We start from the raw sequence: 21,184 nt of genomic DNA, 5'->3' as shown, positions 1-21,184 counted from the left end.
AGCGTGTCCACTCCCATTGTTCAGCCTGGACACATATCTAGCTCACTGTGAGAAGTGAAGTTACAGGGAACCAGGCAGCCTTTGCTATCGTGGTGCCTACCTTGTGGAACACCCTCCAGTCAGATTTCAAGGAGATAAATAATTATACAACTTTTAGAAGACATATGAAGGGAGTCCTGTATAAGGAAGTTTTTAATGTTTGATATTTTATTACGCTTTTATATTTGTTGGAAGCCACCCTGAGTGGCTGGGACAACCCAGTCAGATGGGCAGGGCATAAATTTATTATTATTATTATTATTATTATTATTATTATTATTATTATTATTTATTAAAAGCGGGCTTTCATAGAGCATGTTACAGTAATATAACCTGGATGCTATTAGAACATAAATGACCATGCTTAGACCTGTTGGTGAACAAATTTAAGCTGGTAAAAATACTTATGGCCATTAATGCCTCCTGAGTATCCAACCATGCTAACAGACTCATGATTCTCCAGACCTCCAAACTATGAAGCTGATTCTTAAAGGAAAGTGCAAACTCCAGCCAAAACAGGGTGAACACCCTAATCTGGACCCGCAGAACCCCCAACGAACCATGCAATCTTATCTGGAATAAGGGTTCTTCTTTTCTCTTGGAGAGCCATTGATAACCTCTCCATATTGTTGTTGTTTAGTTGTGTCTGACTCTTCGTGACCCCATGGACCAGAGCACGCCAGGCACTCCTGTCTTCCACTGCCTCCCACAGTTTGGTCAAACTCTTGTTGGTAGCTTTGAGAACACTGTCCAACCATCTCGTCCTCCGCTGTCCTCTTCTCCTTGTGCCCTCCATCTTTCCCAACATCAGGGTCTTTTCCAGAGAATCTTCTCTTCTCCTGAGGTGGCCAAAGTATTGGAGCCTCAGCTTCAGGATCTGTCCTTCCAGTGAGCACTCAGGGCTGATTTCCTTCAGAATGGATACGTTGATCTTCTTGCAGCCGTGGAGCTCAAGAGTCTCCTCCAGCACCATAATTCAAAAGCATAAATTCTTCGGCGATCATCCTTCTTTATGGTCCAGCTCTCACTTCCATACATCACAGAAAACCATAGCTTTAACCATACAGACCTTTGTTGGCAAGGTGATGTCTCTGCTTTTTAAGATGCTGTCTAGGTTTGTCATTGCTTTTCTCCCAAGAAGCAGGCATCTTTTAATTTTGTGACTGCTGTAACCATCTGCAGTGATCATGGAGCCCAAGAAAGTAAAATCTCTCACTGCTTCCATTTCATCCCCTTCTATTTGCCAGGAGGGGATGGGACCAGTGGCCATGATCTTAGTTTTTTTGTTGAGCTTCAGACCATATTTTGTGCTCTCCCTTTTCGCCCTCATTAAAAGGTTCTTTAATTCCCCCTCACTTTCTGCCATCAAGGATGTGTCATCTGCCTAACTGAGGTTGTTGATATTTCTTAATTCTGATTTGGGATTCATCCAGTCCAACCTTTCGCACGATGAATTCTGCATATAAGTTAAATAAGCAGGGAGACAATAGCCTTGTTGTACTCCTTTCCCAATTTTGAACCAATCAGTTGTTCCATATCCAGTTCTAACTGTAGCTTCTTGTCCCACATAGAGATTTCTCAGGAGACAGATGAGGTGATCAGGCGCTCCCATTTCTTTAATAACTTGCCATAGTTTGCTGTGGTCGACACAAAGTCAATGAAGCAGAAGTAGATGTTTTTCTGGAACTCTCTAGCTTTCTCCATAATCCAGTGCATATTAAACGAGATCAAATAAGCCAGGAATAGTAAGGATCAGGCAGGCCCATAGTAAGCCTCACTTTGCTAAGAATTATCAGGCTTTGTAAACTGAAAAGAATCTGCCAAAATATGATACCTAAGAAATTTGTGGTTTATAGCAAGATTCTTTAGAGAGCTTTAATCTCTGCCTAGAATTGTCTAAATTGATATATTAGTTTTTTTCTAGCTCAAGACATGCCTGTGTATTGTGAAAATATCAAGAATTGATATTTCTCAACTTCAGTCCCATATTTTAGAATTCCACGTCCAGCTTTGCTTTCACAATAGATATACTGAGTGTCAACTCTCCTTGTAAGCTACTTTAGTATCGCTTTGGATCCAACATAAGTTTATCATCTCCAATAGACTTTTTAAAAAACCCCAACAACATCTCCCTTCATGAATACTTATTCAAATGTAGTCAATGTTAATCACTCATATACTTGAATATAGCAGAGGTCTGCATGCGGGGCCATAACTCACTATGGATATTCAAGACTCCTTCCCCTGAATTTTCAGATGTTTTTCTTTTTTAAAAGGATCTGTAGCTCTTTTAAATGTGAGGCTATCAGGAAAAACCTGCTGGAGAGATTCCTACTGTGCTTAATGCCTTTTCCTAGAGAAAGTTCTCTAGCTGCATTTAAAATTCATTCTTCCTTTGAAATACCTTGGGCAAGAGCCTCCAAAAGTCATTCTGGAATTTCACTTTTGGCAAACTCTATCCCTGAGTTAAATCAACTTTTGTTTTTTTACCAGCTCCACCAGGATATCCAGTACTGCTAAGTGGCAGACAAGCTTATATAACAACCTGCACTCACATTTTCTGTTTGAGTACAAAGGACCTCTCCTTTGTGGAAAAACCACCTGGGGCATTTTGCTTGTCTTATTTAAATAGTAAAAAATAAGTAGCAAAATAAAGTAAAAATCTCTTTTGGTCCCCCCCAAATTTCTTGGATGTTTTGCCCGAGTGGGAACTTCCAAATTTGATGTTTGCTTCAGGTGAAATTGAGTGGCAACTCTAATTCTACTCATTTGTTTTGTAAGAAGTTAAACCTCTTCCTGTCTTCCAGGATTCTGACCAATTAGTGCAAGTGCACTGATATGATTGGCATGTGACTGAAGCAATGATGTCATCCTTCACGGCTTTCTCTTGCATGTATTGATCAGTGAAGGAGAAGAGGCTGGATGGCTGTGCTTCCCTCACTTGTCAATTATATTAGTCAGTTCGGTCCTGGTTAGAAAAGAGAAAAGACAGTGCAGATACTGGATACTGCAGATATAGCAGTACATACGAAACTAAATCTCTGCTTCCCAACTTTGGGTGGTATCAGTACTCCTGGCACAATGCCTTTTAGCTGCACAATGAAACTTCGCCGTCCCTCCCAAATATGTTCTGGATTTCCACTCCAACAACACTCCAGAGCAGATTTAAGATGGAGGTGGGGGGCATGCAGGGAAAGGAGGAGGTGGGAAGGCTCCATTTCACAGCTAAAAGTCCTTGTATTGGTGGAACTGTCTAGTTAGATACCTCCAGTTATTTCTAGTGATCCAATGTGCTACGGAATCTCTTCCATATACTTCAAGGTTTTCCAAATATACAATTTATATCAGTATTTCTTGAGGGTGGGGGACAACAACTCTGACAGGACAATGCCAGGAAACTGTACCCTTTGTGACCTGCACTGTTTGTGCCATGTGTTCATATGTATGTGCTTTAACTGTCCTATCAGCTTCATCCCTTTAAAAACATGGTTTTCTGCCAAATTGTATTGCATGGATGTCGACTATCCTCTCACCTAACACAGACAAAGCAAAAGAATTAACATTCTTCTCACACTACTTGGAAAAATCTGAGGCTTTGCCACAAACAAAGGATAGAGTCCTAAATAGCTTAGATGGTCCAGTTTATTGATAGGGCAGGTTTCACAGACTTTCCTTAAAATGGATGAAGTGGAGTTATTGAAGGGAACCAGCTATTCTAGGAACACAAAAGTGTCACAGTGATGATGATAGTAATAGTAATAGTAGTAATAATAATACTAATACTAATAATAATAAATAATAATAATAATAATAATAATAATAATAATAATAATAATAATAATAATATCTTACCCATTGCCTATGTTCTGCCCTAGAAGAATTTGGGATTGCCTGATACTTCACAGAACAAGCTGTTCTCCTGAATACAGAAAAAAAACTTAAGAGAAAAATGATTACTGGTGTTAACACAACAGTGTTATATTAATACCCAAGCTCTCTGCTGCTGTTTATGCAAAAGTTAATGCTGGGGAGCTCCTGACCCCACCCCCTGCCATCACCAAATACATTCCTAGTGAACTTTGCATTGGAATAAGAGAACCTGGTTTCTCATGGGTGGGATTTGGGGCGGATCAGAAGGGGGATTCATGAACACCCATGCTCATCAGGATATTAGGATGCAACACCAGAGAAATTCATCCAGTCTTTAGTGTTAATAATATGCTAAAGCCACCACTTAGCATCCTTTAACACAAAGAACCAGTTATTCCTACAATATATTTCACACTAAAAAGGCATGACCATTTATCAAGTGATAAGTTACCACAGCCTGTGTGTATTCAGCTAGTAAGTCAGTTCTCTTGCTGTCCTGCAGTGAAGAGACGTTTACTCTGGCTCCATATTTCTAAGCTGATGTTGAAAGTGAGATAAAATTAAACATTGATTTGGCTTTCCAAATGTTTATATACCTACACATGATGATGAGTTACATACTCGGTAAATGGACTTCTATATTTACCCAACATCCCACCAAACCTCATGTAGTTGCAAGACCCCCTGAGCTGGCATTGTTTAGACTTATGCTGATTACTGCCTGAAACCCAAAATAATTCATTTTGATGACCATACCTGAAATTCACAGAGGTTAGCAAGGAACAATGTGATTAGATCTTTCTTCAGATCTAGCTGATTTCACCCCCGCCCCGAAAGGATGAGTAATTTATTTTTATCCATTGGCAACACATTGAAAAGGAGCTTTGGGATGGAGAAATTATTAACCATTATACTCATTTTATGTTTTCTTTAGCTACAGTAACTGGTTGTCTTGTACCATTCCCCTTGAGTATATATGTGTATTGTACTGTAAGTAATGTGATATATAGAGATAGGGGGCCCATTAATAACGTCCCTATTTCAACAGAAATTGACATGAAGAGGTAAAATGCCTGAGAAATAGAGCCTTTTCCAAGCAACTCTTTCCTTGGGAATCACTTCCTTTCACATCAATCATTATGATTTTGTCAGCCTTTAATGCAGAGCAAAAAAATCAAAGCTTTTCTGAGAGGCTCCATAGACTTTTCCTCTCCTAATTTAAGACACACAACTCCTAATGCAAGTGTTGGGAGTTAGTTGTATGATTATTGCCATTGTTTATCCTTTGAATTTTAGGTATATTTAAAATATGCTTTAGATTGGAGCCCTGGTCAGATTCGAGACCTTCAATAAAAGTAGCTTCCAGGTTTCTGACTTTGATTTTTCTCAACTAATGGGCCCCCTATCACAGAACAAAGATAAAGTAATTAGTTTGATTTCACAACTGAAAAGCAGCATGACCTCATGATGTTGTCTTCTTGGCTTTTGTTTGTTTTTTGTTTGGTTTGGTTTCGTCGGACAGTATATTAATCAATCCTGGAAACCATGTGAAGATTCAAGAGGGTACTTTAGGATTCTTCATTGCAAGCGATGCCAAAGAAGTTAAAAGGTAATACGTTGTCAGATTTTATGTTGTTCTCTAGATCTTCTCCTCCTCCTCCTCCTCCTCCTTCTTCTCCTCCTTCTTCTTCTCCTCCTCCTTCTTCAATGTGGTATATGGTGCAACTTTAAACTGTCTTAGTAAACTGTGCTGGTAACTGTCCAAGGCGTGTTCCAGAAACTAGTCCCACATAAATTTCCTTCATCTGGTGAGGAATGGAGCAAACCCTCAGCAGTGCAGATAAAAGATAGAGAAGGCCTTGCTGGTTCTGACCAAAGGCCCATGTAGTCCAGTGTTCTGTTTCTGCTGGCAGGTAATCAGATGATTCTGAAAAGCCCACAGACAGATACTGTAGTTCCAACTCAGTGGTGGCCCATGTGGTGTGGTGGAACCATGCTCCCGACATCAGCATCACTGCATAAATTCCACATCCAAATGGGGCTGGTGTGAGGCAGGACTGTGCAGGTGCCACCTGTCACCCATCCACCCCCAATTTTATTGTCACTTTGCTTCACCCTAGCCCCATCCAGGTAAGCTGGAGCAAGCACTGCCCCAACAAATGGGCCCAAGGTGGACCTCAAGGCAGCTTACGCTTACTCACATAAAAAAACCTAAAGATTTTGAAATCAGCACTAAAACAGCATACCCATTGAACATCCCCAACATTGCATTGTAAGACTAATCTGTATTATCAGGTGACACCAGCCACATGAGTCTTGAAGGGCCTTTCAGAAGAAGAACACCTTTTGTCAACCTCCTAAAGAGTATAGGGAACTGGCCTAGTGGGTCTCACTTGGGAGAGATCTCCATAAAGAGGCTACTGCAACCACAAAGCCTTGCCTGTTGTAGGACTATGTCTTAGAAATCAGAGACCCTCAAAACATGATCTCACCACATGCTCAAAGTATATGGGTGAGGAGAACCCCAAGCCCCGGCTATCTGTCACAATATAATTTAGAAATACATTGATAAATAATAGTATATTGGATCAGAAGTCCCCACTGCAAGCAGGAAGTTGCCGGTTCTCCCCTCCTTGTTTATACTTTCCTACAATAAGGTGTGTGCACGGGGATAAATAAGTGACCCCCCCCCTTTGTATGAGCAGAAGTACCTTTCGCAGAGGAGTCCTTGAGTAAAGGTAAAGGTACCCCTGCCCGTACGGGCCAGTCTTGACAGACTCTAGGGTTGTGCGCTCATGTCACTCTAGAGGCCGGGAGCCGACGCCGTCTGCAGACGCTTCCGGATCACATGGCCAGTGTGACATCGCTGCTCTGGCGAGCCAGCGCAGCACACGGAATGCCGTTTACCTTCCCGCTATAAAGCGGTACCTATTTATCTACTTTCACTTAAGTGTGCTTTCGAACTGCTAGGTGGGCAGGAGCTGGGACCGAACGATGGGAGCTCACCCCACCAAGGGGATTTGAACCGCCGACCATACGATCGGCAAGTCCTAGGCACTGTGGTTTTACCCACAGCGCCACCCGCGTCCCTAAGAGGAGTCCTTAAGCCAAGCCAAATATTCGTAAAGCATCAGAGGTGTCTGTCTAAGCACTGTAATTGCAAGAATAATTGCTATTGTCCTGCATTTGTTTCATGACAGCATCTGAATTCCTCTAAAACATTAAGCTATGTGAAACTAAGTGGAACAAATGGCCTTATATATCTTCAGCTGTCTGCTTTTTTCAAAAATAATAATAAAATAAAAATAAAAACCAGGGGGCTTTGAGCCAGCAATTCCCCTGCCAAGAACAGTGTTTTCATCTCTTGTGTGTTTGGATAATAAAGTCACTTTGGATGCTACTTTCCAAGATGAAAGCTGGATGATCTGATCCACCGTGTCATATTTATTAACCGTTCCCCCAATTATTTTCAAGTTAAATTTATTAAAAGAAGCACGAACTTGATTCACCCGGCCTTGTGTTTGAAATTAATTGTCTTGTAGCAAACATTTCCTTTTTTAAATGTCTAAACCTTTCAAAGGATTAAAGGAAATTAGTGCTGGCATGTTTCATTAATTTGGCACTTGTAGCAAGGAGGAAATGTGGGACTAATTTCATTTGTATGGATTAAGAAATGTGTCAGTTTTTCCATTCTCCCTCCCTCTCTAGGGCATTTTTTTACTGCAAGGCCTGTCATGATGACATCACAGATCCCAAAAGGATAAAAAAATGCGGCTGCAAACGACGTAAGTAATCTTCCTCCCCCCCCCCAACTAGCTTTTCTATTCTACAGAAACTGTTAAGCATTAAGGGGTCTCTTTTAAATATATTTCTACGTTTTGAATAGTGCTAGAGAGAGGCTAGGAAATCTGTACATACCAACACAGTTCATAACTGTCTCCTGCAATATCTGCTTGCATATTTTGAGATTTAAATTGTTATACTTGCGCCGTTATTAGGACTTATGTGGCATCTTAAGTTAACAAAATTTAGAGAATGATTACATTATGTATAGGTGTCAAAATGACGTATATAGGTTTAGTGTTTCCCCCCACACACACCCCTCCTGCCCAAAAACATTAATAAGGATTTCCACAGATCAGTACAATTATTGCCTGTTTGAAGCAAACACCCACCATGATTTACATGAAGGAAAATACCCTAATTTTAAATTACCTGAACACTGCACGTATTTGTTTTGTTTTGTTTTGCATATACAAATCGTGGACATCAAGCACTGATCAGAAGGAGCTGGGCAGGAAATTTAAAGAGGCTGTGTCCAGCCTTGGGAAGCAAAGCAGATCTACAATCCCCAAGCTGCTCCACAGGGACCAAACTTTGGGAAGCTCCCTAAACAAACTGTGCAAAAGCTCACTGGTGCATTAAAACCTCAGCCAGAGTCCATTTATTTATTCTAGGCTAGCAGGAATAGCTGACCTGTGTCCCGGCCGATGCTGTTGGGATTCCAGCTTGCATCGATTCCAGCCAGCCAGAGTGTTGTAGTCCAACAAAATCTGAAGGGGCACAATTTAGCCACCCCTTCGGTAAACAAGTTAATATTAGGGCCAGTTTATATAATCAGCAGAATCAAGTGATAACACTTTATGTGGACTGCAACTACATGGGCTTGCGTTTGAGAGCTGTGGGTTGCATGTTTGAATGCTTCTCACCAATAACAAAACCGTCTTATCCTTCCTATTCATGTGCTATTTTTTCCTGCACAGGTTGGGGGGTTGGGGGTTGGAAGGGGGAAAGAACATATAGGTAAAGGGACCCCTGACCATTAGGTCCAGTCGTGGCCAACTCTGGGGTTGCAGCGCTCATCTCGCTTTACTGACCGAGGGAGCCGGCGTACAGCTTCCGGGTCATGTGGCCAGCATGACTAAGCCGCTTCTGGCGAACCAGAGCAGTGCACGGAAACGCCGTTTACCTTCCCGCTGGAGCGGTACCTATTTATCTACTTGCACTTTGACGTGCTTTCGAACTGCTAGGTTGGCATGAGCAGGGACCGAGCAACGGGAGTTCACCCCGTCATGGGGATTTGAACCACCGACCTTCTGATCGGCAAGTCCTAGGCTCTGTGGTTTAACCCACAGCGCCACCCGTGTCCCGGGTGAACATAGCCCTTCTCAAAGGCTGAAGTGGTCTACTCCAAGGGAGGAGACAAAGTTTTATCGCAATTCTGCTGATCATATAAACTGCTCCTTTATATGAATACTGCAGATCATATATTTGCATCACTGCCCATACAGAAATATTATGACAGGCAGACAGATAACAGAATGACAAAGGAGAATAAACATTTTGGAGGCCAATAAGAGGAAACTAAAGAACTGGAAATTAATCCTCCAAAATGCCTTCCAGCAAAAGGTAACTCTAAAACTACAGGGAAGCCCTCAGAGGACCAAACTGTCAGCCCTTGGTATATAAGAAATAGTCTAGTGATAGCAAGCATCAGTCACTCTGGCGAATGAAAAACTGTTGGACAGATGCTGAAATAAAATGAAGTATGGCATAGAAGGAAGATGTCAGAAACATTGTCCTGAGCATGGAATCAACCAGACGGGTTGGGAAGAAGGCATGGATAGCAAAATTGGGACCCCCCCCCCGCTTTGAGTATTTTCTCACAGCACAGTCTTATTCAGTCCACTCAGAAGTTAGTCCCACTGAGTTCAACAAGACTTATGCCCAAGCAACTATATATAGCATTGCAGACTAAGAGTGGAGTTCAGCATTGCACTGCTATGAATGTTGTGTCTGTGCGAGCAGTTCAGCTTGCCAGATGGAACAATCCCACTTTCCTTCCTCCATGGGTTGTTCTGGGGCTTCTGCAAAGGGAATGTGCACAAGCAGAAGTTCTGGAGCAGCCTTTATGCTGGTAGGGCTACTTTGCTGCATCCCATCCTAAGTCTCCTTATTTCTGTGTGAGTCCATCTGCCTATGAGTCCACACATTGGCCAGAATTGCATACAACGCACCAAGTTGCATTGTTGCAATGCAAATCTAGGTCTGGAACCTGGAGGGGGAGTTGCAGGAGGAAAGCAGCCAATTCACCTTCTACCGACTGCATCTGCCCTGCAAATTTTCCATACGAAAACCCACTTTGTGGCAGCAGGGTTTGCTCACCTAACTGTGTGGTTCCAGGCACAAACCTAGTATTCAGTTGGCATCTCAACACATACGGAATATAAGTGATCCCTCATTAGAGAGCAACCTGTGCCTAATTATGCATGGCCAAATCCCATTGATTCCAATGGATGTCACCTAGAGCTGGATGTAACCGGGCCGTTACTTGTAATTTGATTAAGGCACTGCCGGTGAACCATGATACCTAAGACTGTTGAGAGTCGCTGGCAGTTTTTTGCATGCCCAGTCACAATGCATGATCATCCCTCAGGAAAGAGCCATGTGTTGGAGTTCTAAATCCCTCCAGTGAAGAGGGAGAGTGCTTGTGAATGCACTAGCTCCAACACCTGTCATCTTCTTGCCATCCCTGTTTGCCTCTGTAATGGAATGGGGATTCTGTTCCACTCATGTAGGCTACCTGTGCGATTTTGAACCCTGAAGTGTGGGGTGAATGTGCTCGATTCCACTCTTTCTTGTCACGTGAGGACTTTAGAATGCCTGGGAACCCTCTGCATGTTTGCCACAATAGCTTTGCATGCCCTAGAGCAGTGGTTCTCAACCTGTGGGTCCCCAGATGTTGTTGGACTACAGCTCCCATCATCCCTGAGCTCTGGCCTTGCTAGCTGGGGGTGATGGGAGTTGTAGTTCAACAACATCTGGGGACCAACAGGTTGAGAAAGGCTGCTCTAGAGGAATTGGGAGGGGGGGCACTTCACTCATTTCATGCTGCTCTGTGTAAGCAGAGAAGGCTCCCTACAGCAGGCCAAGAATTCTCTTGCAGGGAAGATCAGTATCCGTGGGCAAGGCTTTTTTGAAGGCTGCTTATCTGCCCTTCATGTTCTTCTCACTGAAGGACCCCTGGTAAGCTTTAAAGCAACCCCAGGGTTCACAAGAAAGCCAATGACGACACAGCTCAGTCATACTGTTGACAGCTCTTCAATCCAGCCCTCCAGCAGTGAGGCAGAGGTCTTTGTAGTCTTGCTACCCAAGATTCCAACCCTCACCCCAATAATTTCTGAGTCTGGGGGACTGTCTGTTCCGCCATTTTAAACTGTAAATTGGCAGAGGCATAGAGAAGTGTAGCACCACCTGGTGAAAGCTAGGTAAATAGTGCACGTAAATAGACGGAAGGAATATGTTTCATTTCAGTTGAATTTCAGGAGACTAGCAGTAGAGGATTGCAGGCCATGTTAGGAGAGAAGCATGTCAACAGGGACAGGAGGAATGTTGCCTACTTCTCTTCCCCCTCTCCTCTCCACTCCCCATGTCTTTCTGTGCAGCAGAATTTGACTAATCTGCTGTAAAATGTCAAATAGCTACATTAGTACTGACAATGGACTTTGTAAAGCTGCAAGATTTGGAGTTCTACACTCTCCACTCAGTTTGTCAGCTTCATTTATGGATGGCCGTGAGAGCAAACCTTTTCTTTCTCTGCCCTCCCTCTCCCACCCCACCCCCTGCCACACTTTTGCTTTTCGTAATTGATGAGCTTCATAATAAAAATTAGAAACCTTAAATGGAAATTATGCATAAAATGAAAGGGAGGCACGAGAATAAACCTGTGTGCACAGGTGAATGGAATTTGATAGAATATCTTTTTTTACATGGAAATCTTAATTATTGTGGCATTAATTACATGCAGTTTCCTGGGATAGTTGAAAGCCATGTTCTTTAATAATGCATCAGAGGTTTCACGTCCCTTCAGATGCTGTCTGAACATTAGCTTCAGTATTGTCAGGGTCTAAAAGTGAGTCTGACCTACATAGCTGTTTGTCCAAACCTGTTAAGCCTAGTATTAATAATTCAGCACAGAGCTCTGCAGTTCCACAAAGCCAGAGATAATTAGAGTAACCGTGCTTTCCTTTCACAGATATTCCCCCCCCCCCTTCTTACAACCCTCTTCTCCCTATTCCTTGAATAATCTGTAGATTTTCATGTAATGTTGTCCAAAAAGAAATTCTGCTGTGAAAATCCTGTGCTCTGGATTACTGTGGTAGCCTTTGCTTTCAGTTGTGTTCTTGCTTTAATTTCATTACAACTTTCCAGCAGAGAGCCAGTATTAATGCATGTGTACATATTGTGGTTAGAGAAACAAACCTTCATTGAGGCTGCAGTATTTAGTTGATTAATATGTGTTAGGCATCTTTTAAACTGTATATATATGTATATATAATGCAAGCTCTTACAAAAATTGCAGGTGGCACTTTAGCAGAGATGCTTCCCCCTTCTCTTGCAAGGAGGAGAACCCTCTTCTAAGATGGTGCCTGCCTGCTGAGATGCTATGAAATGTTTGCATGGATCACCTAAAAATGAACATTGTTTTTTTTCCCCCAAGCAGAACAATCGTTTGATTTATATTCAGATAATTTGGTGATTGACTTTCTTATTTAACAGAATGATCAATGAAAACTTAACACGGCTGATTCATGTAACAGAACGACAGCTCTAATGTTTATATTTGCCACAGCCAGCCTGAGATGAAAGTTGCAGCAGGGGAGGATGATATACTTACTCTTGTTTCTTCTTGTTGTATTAACCAGTTTAGTATAAATATGCAATGCTTTTCTTCCCCTCCTCCAGCCGCGATGCTTCCTTCCAAAAGGGGGCCATTGAACCCCCGAGGTACAGGTCATGTGTGTGTAGACTGATAATGTTTGAAGGAAATTGCATTAACCTGTGATAATTGACAATGTTTTGATTTATTTTTCCTCTTGCTGCCTTGGAACACGGCCCCTACTATATTTTAACTACACACTGATAGTGATCTATTGTGAGTAAAAACGGGCTCCCTGTAGCCCAGAGTGCAATCCAACCTGTCTTTCTTCCAGTAGAGAGTATTCATTTGTTCAGTATTCCAGTTCTTTTCTTTACACTTTTATGTTGCATGTAGCGGTGGCGTCTCATACCCACACCTTTCCTCATTCTTTATTGACCTTGTGGGTCAGGGCGACGTTGAAGAAAATACAGCAGTCTTTCAACTTGCTTTCCCCTGGCCTCTTCTCATTCCCAACTGTATCTCCCCTCCCCCAATTGTAAATCAAACATTTTTTTCTCAAGCTTTCCTAATTCCTTATGTATTACGAGGCTGAGAGTAATTGCCATCCCTGTTTGCAGCATGTCAGCATCCCAGATTAGGTTAATACTCGTCCCCTCCGCCCAGGAGAACCCTGGGAACTGTTTTCCTACAAGGGTCTCCAACGGAAAACCCACCAGTTCTTAGGGGTCTTTAGTGGAGGGTTGAGGGAAGCCATGTATACTGGTTTTAAACTGGTTTTAAACCAGTATACATTTGTACTGCAGAAATTTCCCTTTCCTCTGTTGTTCAGTTCTAGTTCCCAGTCAAAGATGCACAGAACGTTCGATATAAAATACCCAATGAATGACTTCCGGCATCAAACATTCAAACTTGGCAAATACTCATCTGTGCACCACTTAAGGCACCCTGATATGCTAATACAGTTGTGGTACTTGTACTGATTAGGCACCAGTTCTTCAGTAGGAAGAGGTGGTTCTAAAGTACTAATTATAAATTATTGTTGCTAAGTATTTCCCTCAGTCTGTAGACTTTGCTGAAGGAATGACAATGATCATGTGTGCATGGCCTAAGTATATTTTTAGTGGCATCCACTGTCTCCAATTTTCTTTATCACTCCCCATTGAAATGCTTTTCATACGCCCTCCAAAACACATGAGGAGCAATTCCCTGTGAGTGGTACCCACAAAGCAGGGAAGGCATTTAAATGATCCTGATCACATAGGTAGGGGCTGACTGTACCACTCTTTCCATGTTAACCAAGATTTTGCCTCAAGCAAAGTACCAATTACATGGCCAGGAACTATCACAATAAGCCACCATCTATGTGGTTGTTTAAATGTTGCTCTCAGCTATAAACCACTCATAGATAAGTAGTTCCAAGAAATGTGTAAAAGGACACCACACTGTGAAATTTATCTGGTTTCAAATATTAGCAAAAGTGAGTCCAGGTCAGTCTAGTGTACAGCATCATATGTGCATAGAGTATAGCACTGAGTGGGAGGCAGGAGGGTGGGCAGACTTACTGTAGATAGTTTGGCCTGGTGAACTTAGTCGCCTTCTTCCTGCATTTTTGTTATGTTTCAGAAAGAAAGACTAAAGAATACCTCTGTCAGAAAAAGAATGCTAGCATTGTGGAAATCCTAAATACTACATTTTCTGTAATGCATCAGAGCATAGGGCTGCTTAATTGGTTTGTAACCAATTATGTGTTAAGCAGAGAGCTGCAGCTAATTCAGGATATCAATAATAACAACAACAACAGCAATAATAATAATAATAATAATAATAATAATAATAATAATAATAATAATATATTTATAACAGGCATGGGCAAACTTGGCCCTCCAGATGTTTTGAGACTACAACTCCCATGATCCCTAGCTAACAGGACCAGTGGTCAGGGATGATGGGAATTGTAGTCCCAAAGCATCTGGGGGGCTGAGTTTGCCTATGCCTGATTTATACCCCAGCCACTCTGGGTGGCTCCCAACAGAATATTAAAAACACGATAAAAGATGAAACATTAAAAACTTCCCTAAACAGGACTGCTTTCCGATGTCTTCTAAAAGTCAGATAGTTGTTTATTTCCTTAACATCTGATGGGAGGGCGTTCCACAGCTTCCAAGCTAAACTTCTAATTAGTCTTGCGCACTTGAGGGGAGAGTTAAGTAGCGGCAGGACATGGTGTGGAATATTCTTTTAAGAAATAAAAACACCCAAGAGCCTTGTAGCACTTTAAAGGACTAACAAATGCATTATGGCACAAGCTTTCAGGGAATCAAGTCCACTCTGTCATAGGTGGGGCCTCTGTCCTCCAGAGGATGTGGGGTGCTCAGTCTAAGGAGCGGAGCCATCCTGCTGGCTTTCCTGAAATGCAACCCCTGCCCCCATTTGCAACAGGGTTGATAAGCCTCCTGATAAGCCACTTAAAAATATTTTAAAGTAGTGGAATGGAACTGCAGTTTCAAAAGGCGACACGTGTATGGACAAGAAGCCCCAATAATATGGCACTTTGCCTGGTGGGCCTCCCATCCAGCTTGAGTGCATCTTTGGCACCTCTCAAAAAGCTATTATCACATGGGGTTACTTTGTGTACTCCTGCACTTCAGTAGCCTTTAGTGATAGTGATTATGATACCCATTGTGAGGCAAGGAGGAACATAAATTTTCTGTGGTGTTAGTTCATGTTCACGGCTCGGCATTCGTGAGCAACTCAGGGATCACATTAATTAGCCAGCTTGTTCAAGATGATCAGTGATGGCTGGATAGAACCAAGATCAGGCATGGCCAGACTTGGCCCTCCAGATGTTTTGGGACTACAATTCCCATCATCCATGAACATTGGCCCTGTTAGCTAGGGATGATGGGAGTTGTAGTCCCAAAATATCTGAAGGGCCAAGTTTGGCCATGCCTGGCCAAGATCACTGCCTTGCACAGAGTTCACAAAGAATTCACTAGTATGACTTTCTGGGGTTAAATTCCCCTTGTTGATTTAATTTGGGACCAGTTGCTCAGAACTTAGCACTGTTGGATTTTGCACCACTTGAAAGATTTCCTTCTCACACATACATTTCCCTGGAGTTATATGATTTTATAGCTTTGTGACTTTATAGTTTTATGGCAGCCTTGATATTTATAACGAGCTGGCAGTTTATCAACATCCTTATTAAATTTTTTTGCAGAAATAAGACTTAACCATGGTTAGCAGGAATCATGGATCATTTGCTGCCCCAGCTCGGGTTAAGACCCAGGTGTATTTTAACACTTTGGGTTAGCTTGGCACACTAAACTCTGTCCCCAGATGGCATGTATATGTCGACTAGCCAGCACAGAGACTAGAGCACTGGGAGAGCTAACCATGTTTAAGGAGAACAAACCATATGCCATATTAGAGTTCATTTTACTTTATTAAATTATAATGATTAAATTATAATCCTAGTTTTACTCTTAAAATTAGTTTGGTTTTCTCTAGAAACACTAGTTCTGTAAAACATCATCCCAGTCAGGATCCTGATACTTGTGAATATATTTAACTCTTAAGTAATGTTCAGCAAAATCATTTCGTTACTGGCAGGGAAATAAATCCATAGTCTTTGAAAGGTATAAATTGTGTCAACTGAAATGTCAGTCCCAGTCAACAGACAAGGTCTGAATCAATCAATGAATGCACAATTCGGGTATCAAATTTTAGTGTATTCAAACATTGTTATTTGAAATCCAAACTTGTTACCTGAATATTTGGAGGAGTCAGATTTCGGCAGTCAAAATAAGATCCGTGGTGGGGCTGGCACATACCTTATTTTCAGAGGCGAGTCAAGGTGGGTAGATTTTTCTTGCCAAATCTGGTTACAAAATCCACACCCACAGCTGTTGGTGTGAGTTTATAGGGTGTTATTTTGCCAATGTTTAGATAAAGCAGGAGTGAACAGCCTTAGAGACACATGTGTCCCTCAGCCTAATTTTATGTGCCCCCCCCCAGTTGATTCCTAAAGCCCCCTGCAAGTGGCTAGGTCAGAACTTTGGTAAAACTGAACAGCAAATCAGAAGGAAGAGGGAGAAAAAGAGGGTGGAAGCAGGTGTCAGAAAGGGAGAGAAAGTTATGCTTCCTTTGACTGGCCTTGCCCACTGCTGGCTTTTAGCCCAGGGATCAGCAAGGTTTACCTCTCCTGGGCCGGTGCACTCCAGTGGAGATCCCTCCACAGGCCGGATCGCGCGCTCCTGTGATTTCCAGCACCTGTGTCTGCACAGACACATTTCCGATGCCACGGAAGTGAGTCCCCGCGCTGCACTGGCGGCTTGGTTCAGGGGCCGGTTAAATGACCCCCGTGGGCCACTTGTGCCCCATGGGCCTTAGGTTGCTGACCCCTGTTTTAGCCCCATGCACAGTCAGCATGCGGCACCCAACAGATTATCCCTAAAGGAATGCGGCACTCGACCGAAAATAATACTGCCCAACTTGCCCTAAATGATCTAAAAGTAAAGTTTTGTTCGTTCTTCCTTGCACATCAACACTCAAACTCTGATCTTGGCTAGAACCAGTACTGGCAGGCAATACATTGCTGATGCTTACTGAGTGTGGGAAAGGCAAGACTGTGGTGTGCAGAGGATTTTCAGTGGTATTTAGATTTGCAGTTTAGAATATAATTTTAGTGTAGATACTCACTTATTAATACGCATGCTACTTCCCCATGTTGTATGCTGAAGGAATATAAAAGGCAAGGAATCTAAAAAAGTTGATTGCTTTCTTAGACACCATTAATCCAAACATGCTATGAAACATTAGGAAAAGTACTATATAGTAGAATGATCAAACTGCTTCCTTTAATAACTTATATATAGCTAAGCAATTTTTGACTGCTAAGCCCTGGCAATCTGTATAATCGGAAACAGCTAACACTCTCCCTTTAATATTCTTTAAAAGCCAGAACTTTTCAAAAAAAATATAAAATTGCAGAAGGCTCAGGAAGGCTGTGGTTTCCCTGGCGTACTATGGAATAAGGGAGAAAAAGCTCTGCCTGTTGAGCACAGAGAAAAATCAATTGTCACATCCAGTTTTAAGACACGCTGCTGTATTTTTAAATTTTTAAAATATTTTTTACACAGCTGAAACTGCTGTGGGGGAACCCTTTGCTATTCTCCAGGTTGATGATCTTTTCCAACATCGCCACAAGGCAAATTAAATCAATCTAGCTGTTCCTGTAACACTACAGTTCCTTTGTGACCGTAATTTCTTTGTGAAGTTTTCCTTTGTTGTCATTTACCTCTTGCTGTGGATCATAAGAGAAGTTGAATTGAAATGACATTGTATCCATTTCAATTCATAATGGTAGTCTGGCTCTTTTCCCCCTTTCCCTTTTTTTTTTTTTACTCTACCCCAGTTGACTGACACAGAGTCCAGGTTTTCTTTAGCCAGCTGTTGTTTGGTGCAGTTCCACTAGATGTCCTCATAGATCTACTTTTTGTTACCATTGGTGATGTAAAAGCCAAGCAGAGGAGTGGCAGCAGTTGGATAGACAATGGTAACAAAAACCAGGTAATCAGCAGAGAAGACCTTTATCCCTGTTTGCTTTGCTTGTCAAAGTGAAAATATTGTTTAGTGGACAGATACCTTCTACCGAGGGTATATGATTGAAACTGGATGGCTTTTGTAGAATTTTTAGAGCTGCTCCAAGTACCATGACACCAAAATTAATGAAGTTGTACAGAAGAGTTTCCTGTCTTTCTGCTGATTGCCATATTTAATTAACATTTATGGTGGTTTAATGGGAAACAGTATGTGTCTGGCTGTACCAGCTTTAATCACTCCATCATGTCTTTAATCTGCTCAGCAACCATTATTCCTAATACTCCATCTTGTTATATGTTTGCGGCTGTATTTAAAAATATTTATTTTCCTCTTCTATTTGGTATGAATGCAAAATGACTGTGTAACAGGAATGAAGAGTAATAAGCATGTTGCCTTATAAACTGTGCTGCTCTGATATGTGATTGCTCATATGATGATTGATTAAAACCTTCATAGCAAGTCCTTTTGAGAAGTTTGCTATCAGATTTGAGACTGTTTCCTGCATGTTAACAGAATGTATTATAAAATGATGCATGGTCTCCAGAATAATTGATATTAATAATTAAAAACAGTCCCTGAAATGTATTGGGTCTTGAAATGTGCCTTGCACCAGTTCCATTATTGAACAGAAGAATACAAATTATTGTTGAAGTAAATGGTTCTTAAATATTTTCCTCTTCTGTACCCTCCCTCCCCCAGTGTCTTATTCTATTATTGCATTTTGACAAAATACAACTTAGATGGAAATGAAAACCAGGGACTGTTACTAACCAATATCAAAACATTATACAACTGGCAGTTACTTGGGTTTCACTACAGCATTTGATTAGTAGAAGCTTCTTCAAAGCAGCTGTATATTATGCATGGAAGAACTTTCATTTTTCTTTCACCAAATCAGTGCATTTCAGACCAGATCTTAATTTCCCTTTAAACAAGAAGAAAAAGCCAAATATTGTTATGTTTTGGGGGTTTTTTAATGTAGGAATATTTGGACAAACATAATCTTTGTTGAATGAAGAAATGTTTTCCCTCTTTTTCCTGAATAACCCTTAAATGAGTTATGGAGATGCAAAGAAAAGATGGGGAAAACTGATAAGTTGTCCCGAATAATTTTTAGTAGTCTAAACTGTTACCTATCAAAAGCTGTAGTGGAATTCCAGCTTTCTCCTAAAAATCAAGTTCTGGGGAATGATGTATGGTTTGCTGACTGAGCCTGATTTTGCATGTTGACATATTCAAACAGCTGCAAGATAACTCAAAGAGAATGCTAAGAACACATGCCACAGGAAATGCAAGCAAAGTTTTAGAGGAACAGAATCACTGCTGAAGAGATCACTCATCCATCTCCCTCAGTGCCTGTTTTCCCACAACCATGGTGTTACCCCTTGCTTGTCAGATATACTGTGTATGGCAAGTCATAGAGGCCTTAGAATAGGACTTGACCCATTTTGGGAGATTACTATCCTCCTTTCTCAGTTTAAAAACAACACCAAACCCCAAGTCAATGGCAAATGTTTTAAATTAACATGGGAATTGTGACTGCTTATTTGTAAGGTTACAAGCCTTTTATTTTATTTTATTTAAAAAAGTTTGGGTGCCCATTTGCTCTTACGGGTTGTGCTTTTTGACTACCAGCGACATGCTTCAGTGTCACTAAAATTAAATTAGTTCATGCTAAGCCATTGCCAATAAAATATGGCCCAGTGCAACATGAGAAACAATTATAAGATGTCCTTTGGTTTCACCTTCATGTGTTATTTGTGAATGAAGTCACGTTAGTAGAATTGAACAAATTGGGCTTTCTCAATGACAGCGCACTTGAAGCACTGAAACCTGAAACCATTCCAAGTTGAAGAACTGTCAATTTGCATTGAGCTTCATCAGCCTCACTGAAAAAGGGGGAAATCATTGACTTTATGACATCTGATGGCTTTTCAAATTTATTTCTTGTGGTGGCTACAATACTGAAATCCCGCAGTAGATACAGAAGAGAAAAGATGATGATGATTGGTTCAACATGTTCCAGTGGACCCATATTTGGTGCACTCTGGTGATGTCTTACATGTGAACTGCCCTTAATGTTGAACTTAGAACCATAGAATTGGAGGGCACCCTGGGTGTCATCTAGTCCAGCCCCCTGCGATGCAGGAATCCCAGCTAGTAGCAGCATCTCTTGCAATGGACGTAATTTGGTATTTTGTCAAATTGGTTTTATATCCTCTGAGGTGCGTGCTCAACGAAGCCAACAAACCCAAATTTAGCTTAAGAAGCAATGGCTTTGCACTATTCACCTTTTCACTTTAAAAATTACAGTGGCAACCAGGGTGCGAGGGAAAGTCTTTACACGTTTCTGCCTCTCTTTGGTGGTTCCTATTACCCCCATGCAGAAAAAAAAGTCTTTGTCTTGTGTCACCCCCTAGACAGAACAGAAAGAATCACTTATCTTTCCTCTACATTTGACGTATAACCACAGTGCTATTAATAATCAGAATGATTATATCCCTGGGTCAAGACTGCCATAAACTAAGGCCTGTATCTTAAATCCCTTAAATGACCTTCCAGCTGCATTGTTATATTTAACCTTTCCATTAACCTGCTACTCTTCCTCTCCTCCCATCCAACCCATGGTTATAGCCAAGATGTCCATCTACAAGAGAATCAAACTGGCATGTTGTTTTGATTGCGGACGCTCTGAGCGTGACTGCTCTTGCATGTCAGGCAGTGTGCATAGTAACATGGACACCCTTGAGAGAGCCTTCCCACTTTCTTCTGTCTCTGTTAATGATTGCTCCACCAGTTTACGTGCCTGTAAGTTTTAACACCAGCACATGCTGTTCCATGTCTGTGGTGTCTGTGGTATCATCCCCGTCCTGTGTCGTACATTGTGGTTTTATTGTTTTGGCTTTCTCCCCTCCCCTCCCCTCCCCTCTTCCTTTTCTTGTTCCTTTTTTTTTTAATACCGTGAGTCAGCACGTTTCCTCCCCCCCCTTATAACTACTTTAATTTATA

At 41.6% G+C, this 21,184-nt stretch overlaps 1 protein-coding gene across 15 annotated transcripts in view; it reads left to right on the top strand.

The window, feature by feature from the left end:
• The window catches only part of KCNMA1 (potassium calcium-activated channel subfamily M alpha 1), a 557,989-nt gene that overhangs the window by 414,343 nt on the left and 122,462 nt on the right, over positions 1 to 21,184 (top strand). For 13 of the 15 annotated variants that reach the window (XM_083502375.1, XM_083502379.1, XM_083502380.1 and 10 more), the window contains 2 exons: positions 5,432 to 5,518; positions 7,618 to 7,694. In XM_083502375.1, the coding sequence (XP_083358501.1) occupies positions 5,432 to 5,518; positions 7,618 to 7,694 (164 nt within the window). Of the gene's footprint in view, positions 1 to 5,431; positions 5,519 to 7,617; positions 7,695 to 20,809; positions 20,984 to 21,184 lie in introns of all 15 variants that reach the window. The other 2 variants (XM_083502377.1, XM_083502378.1) reach the window with 1 other exon arrangement.

Source organism: Podarcis liolepis, assembly GCF_965112155.1.
Source record: "Podarcis liolepis genome assembly, chromosome: 5".
NCBI classification, from domain to species: Eukaryota; Metazoa; Chordata; class Lepidosauria; order Squamata; family Lacertidae; genus Podarcis; species Podarcis liolepis.
The sequence above is the reverse complement of the archived record's forward strand: the minus strand, read 5'-3'. Positions and strand labels throughout refer to the sequence as shown.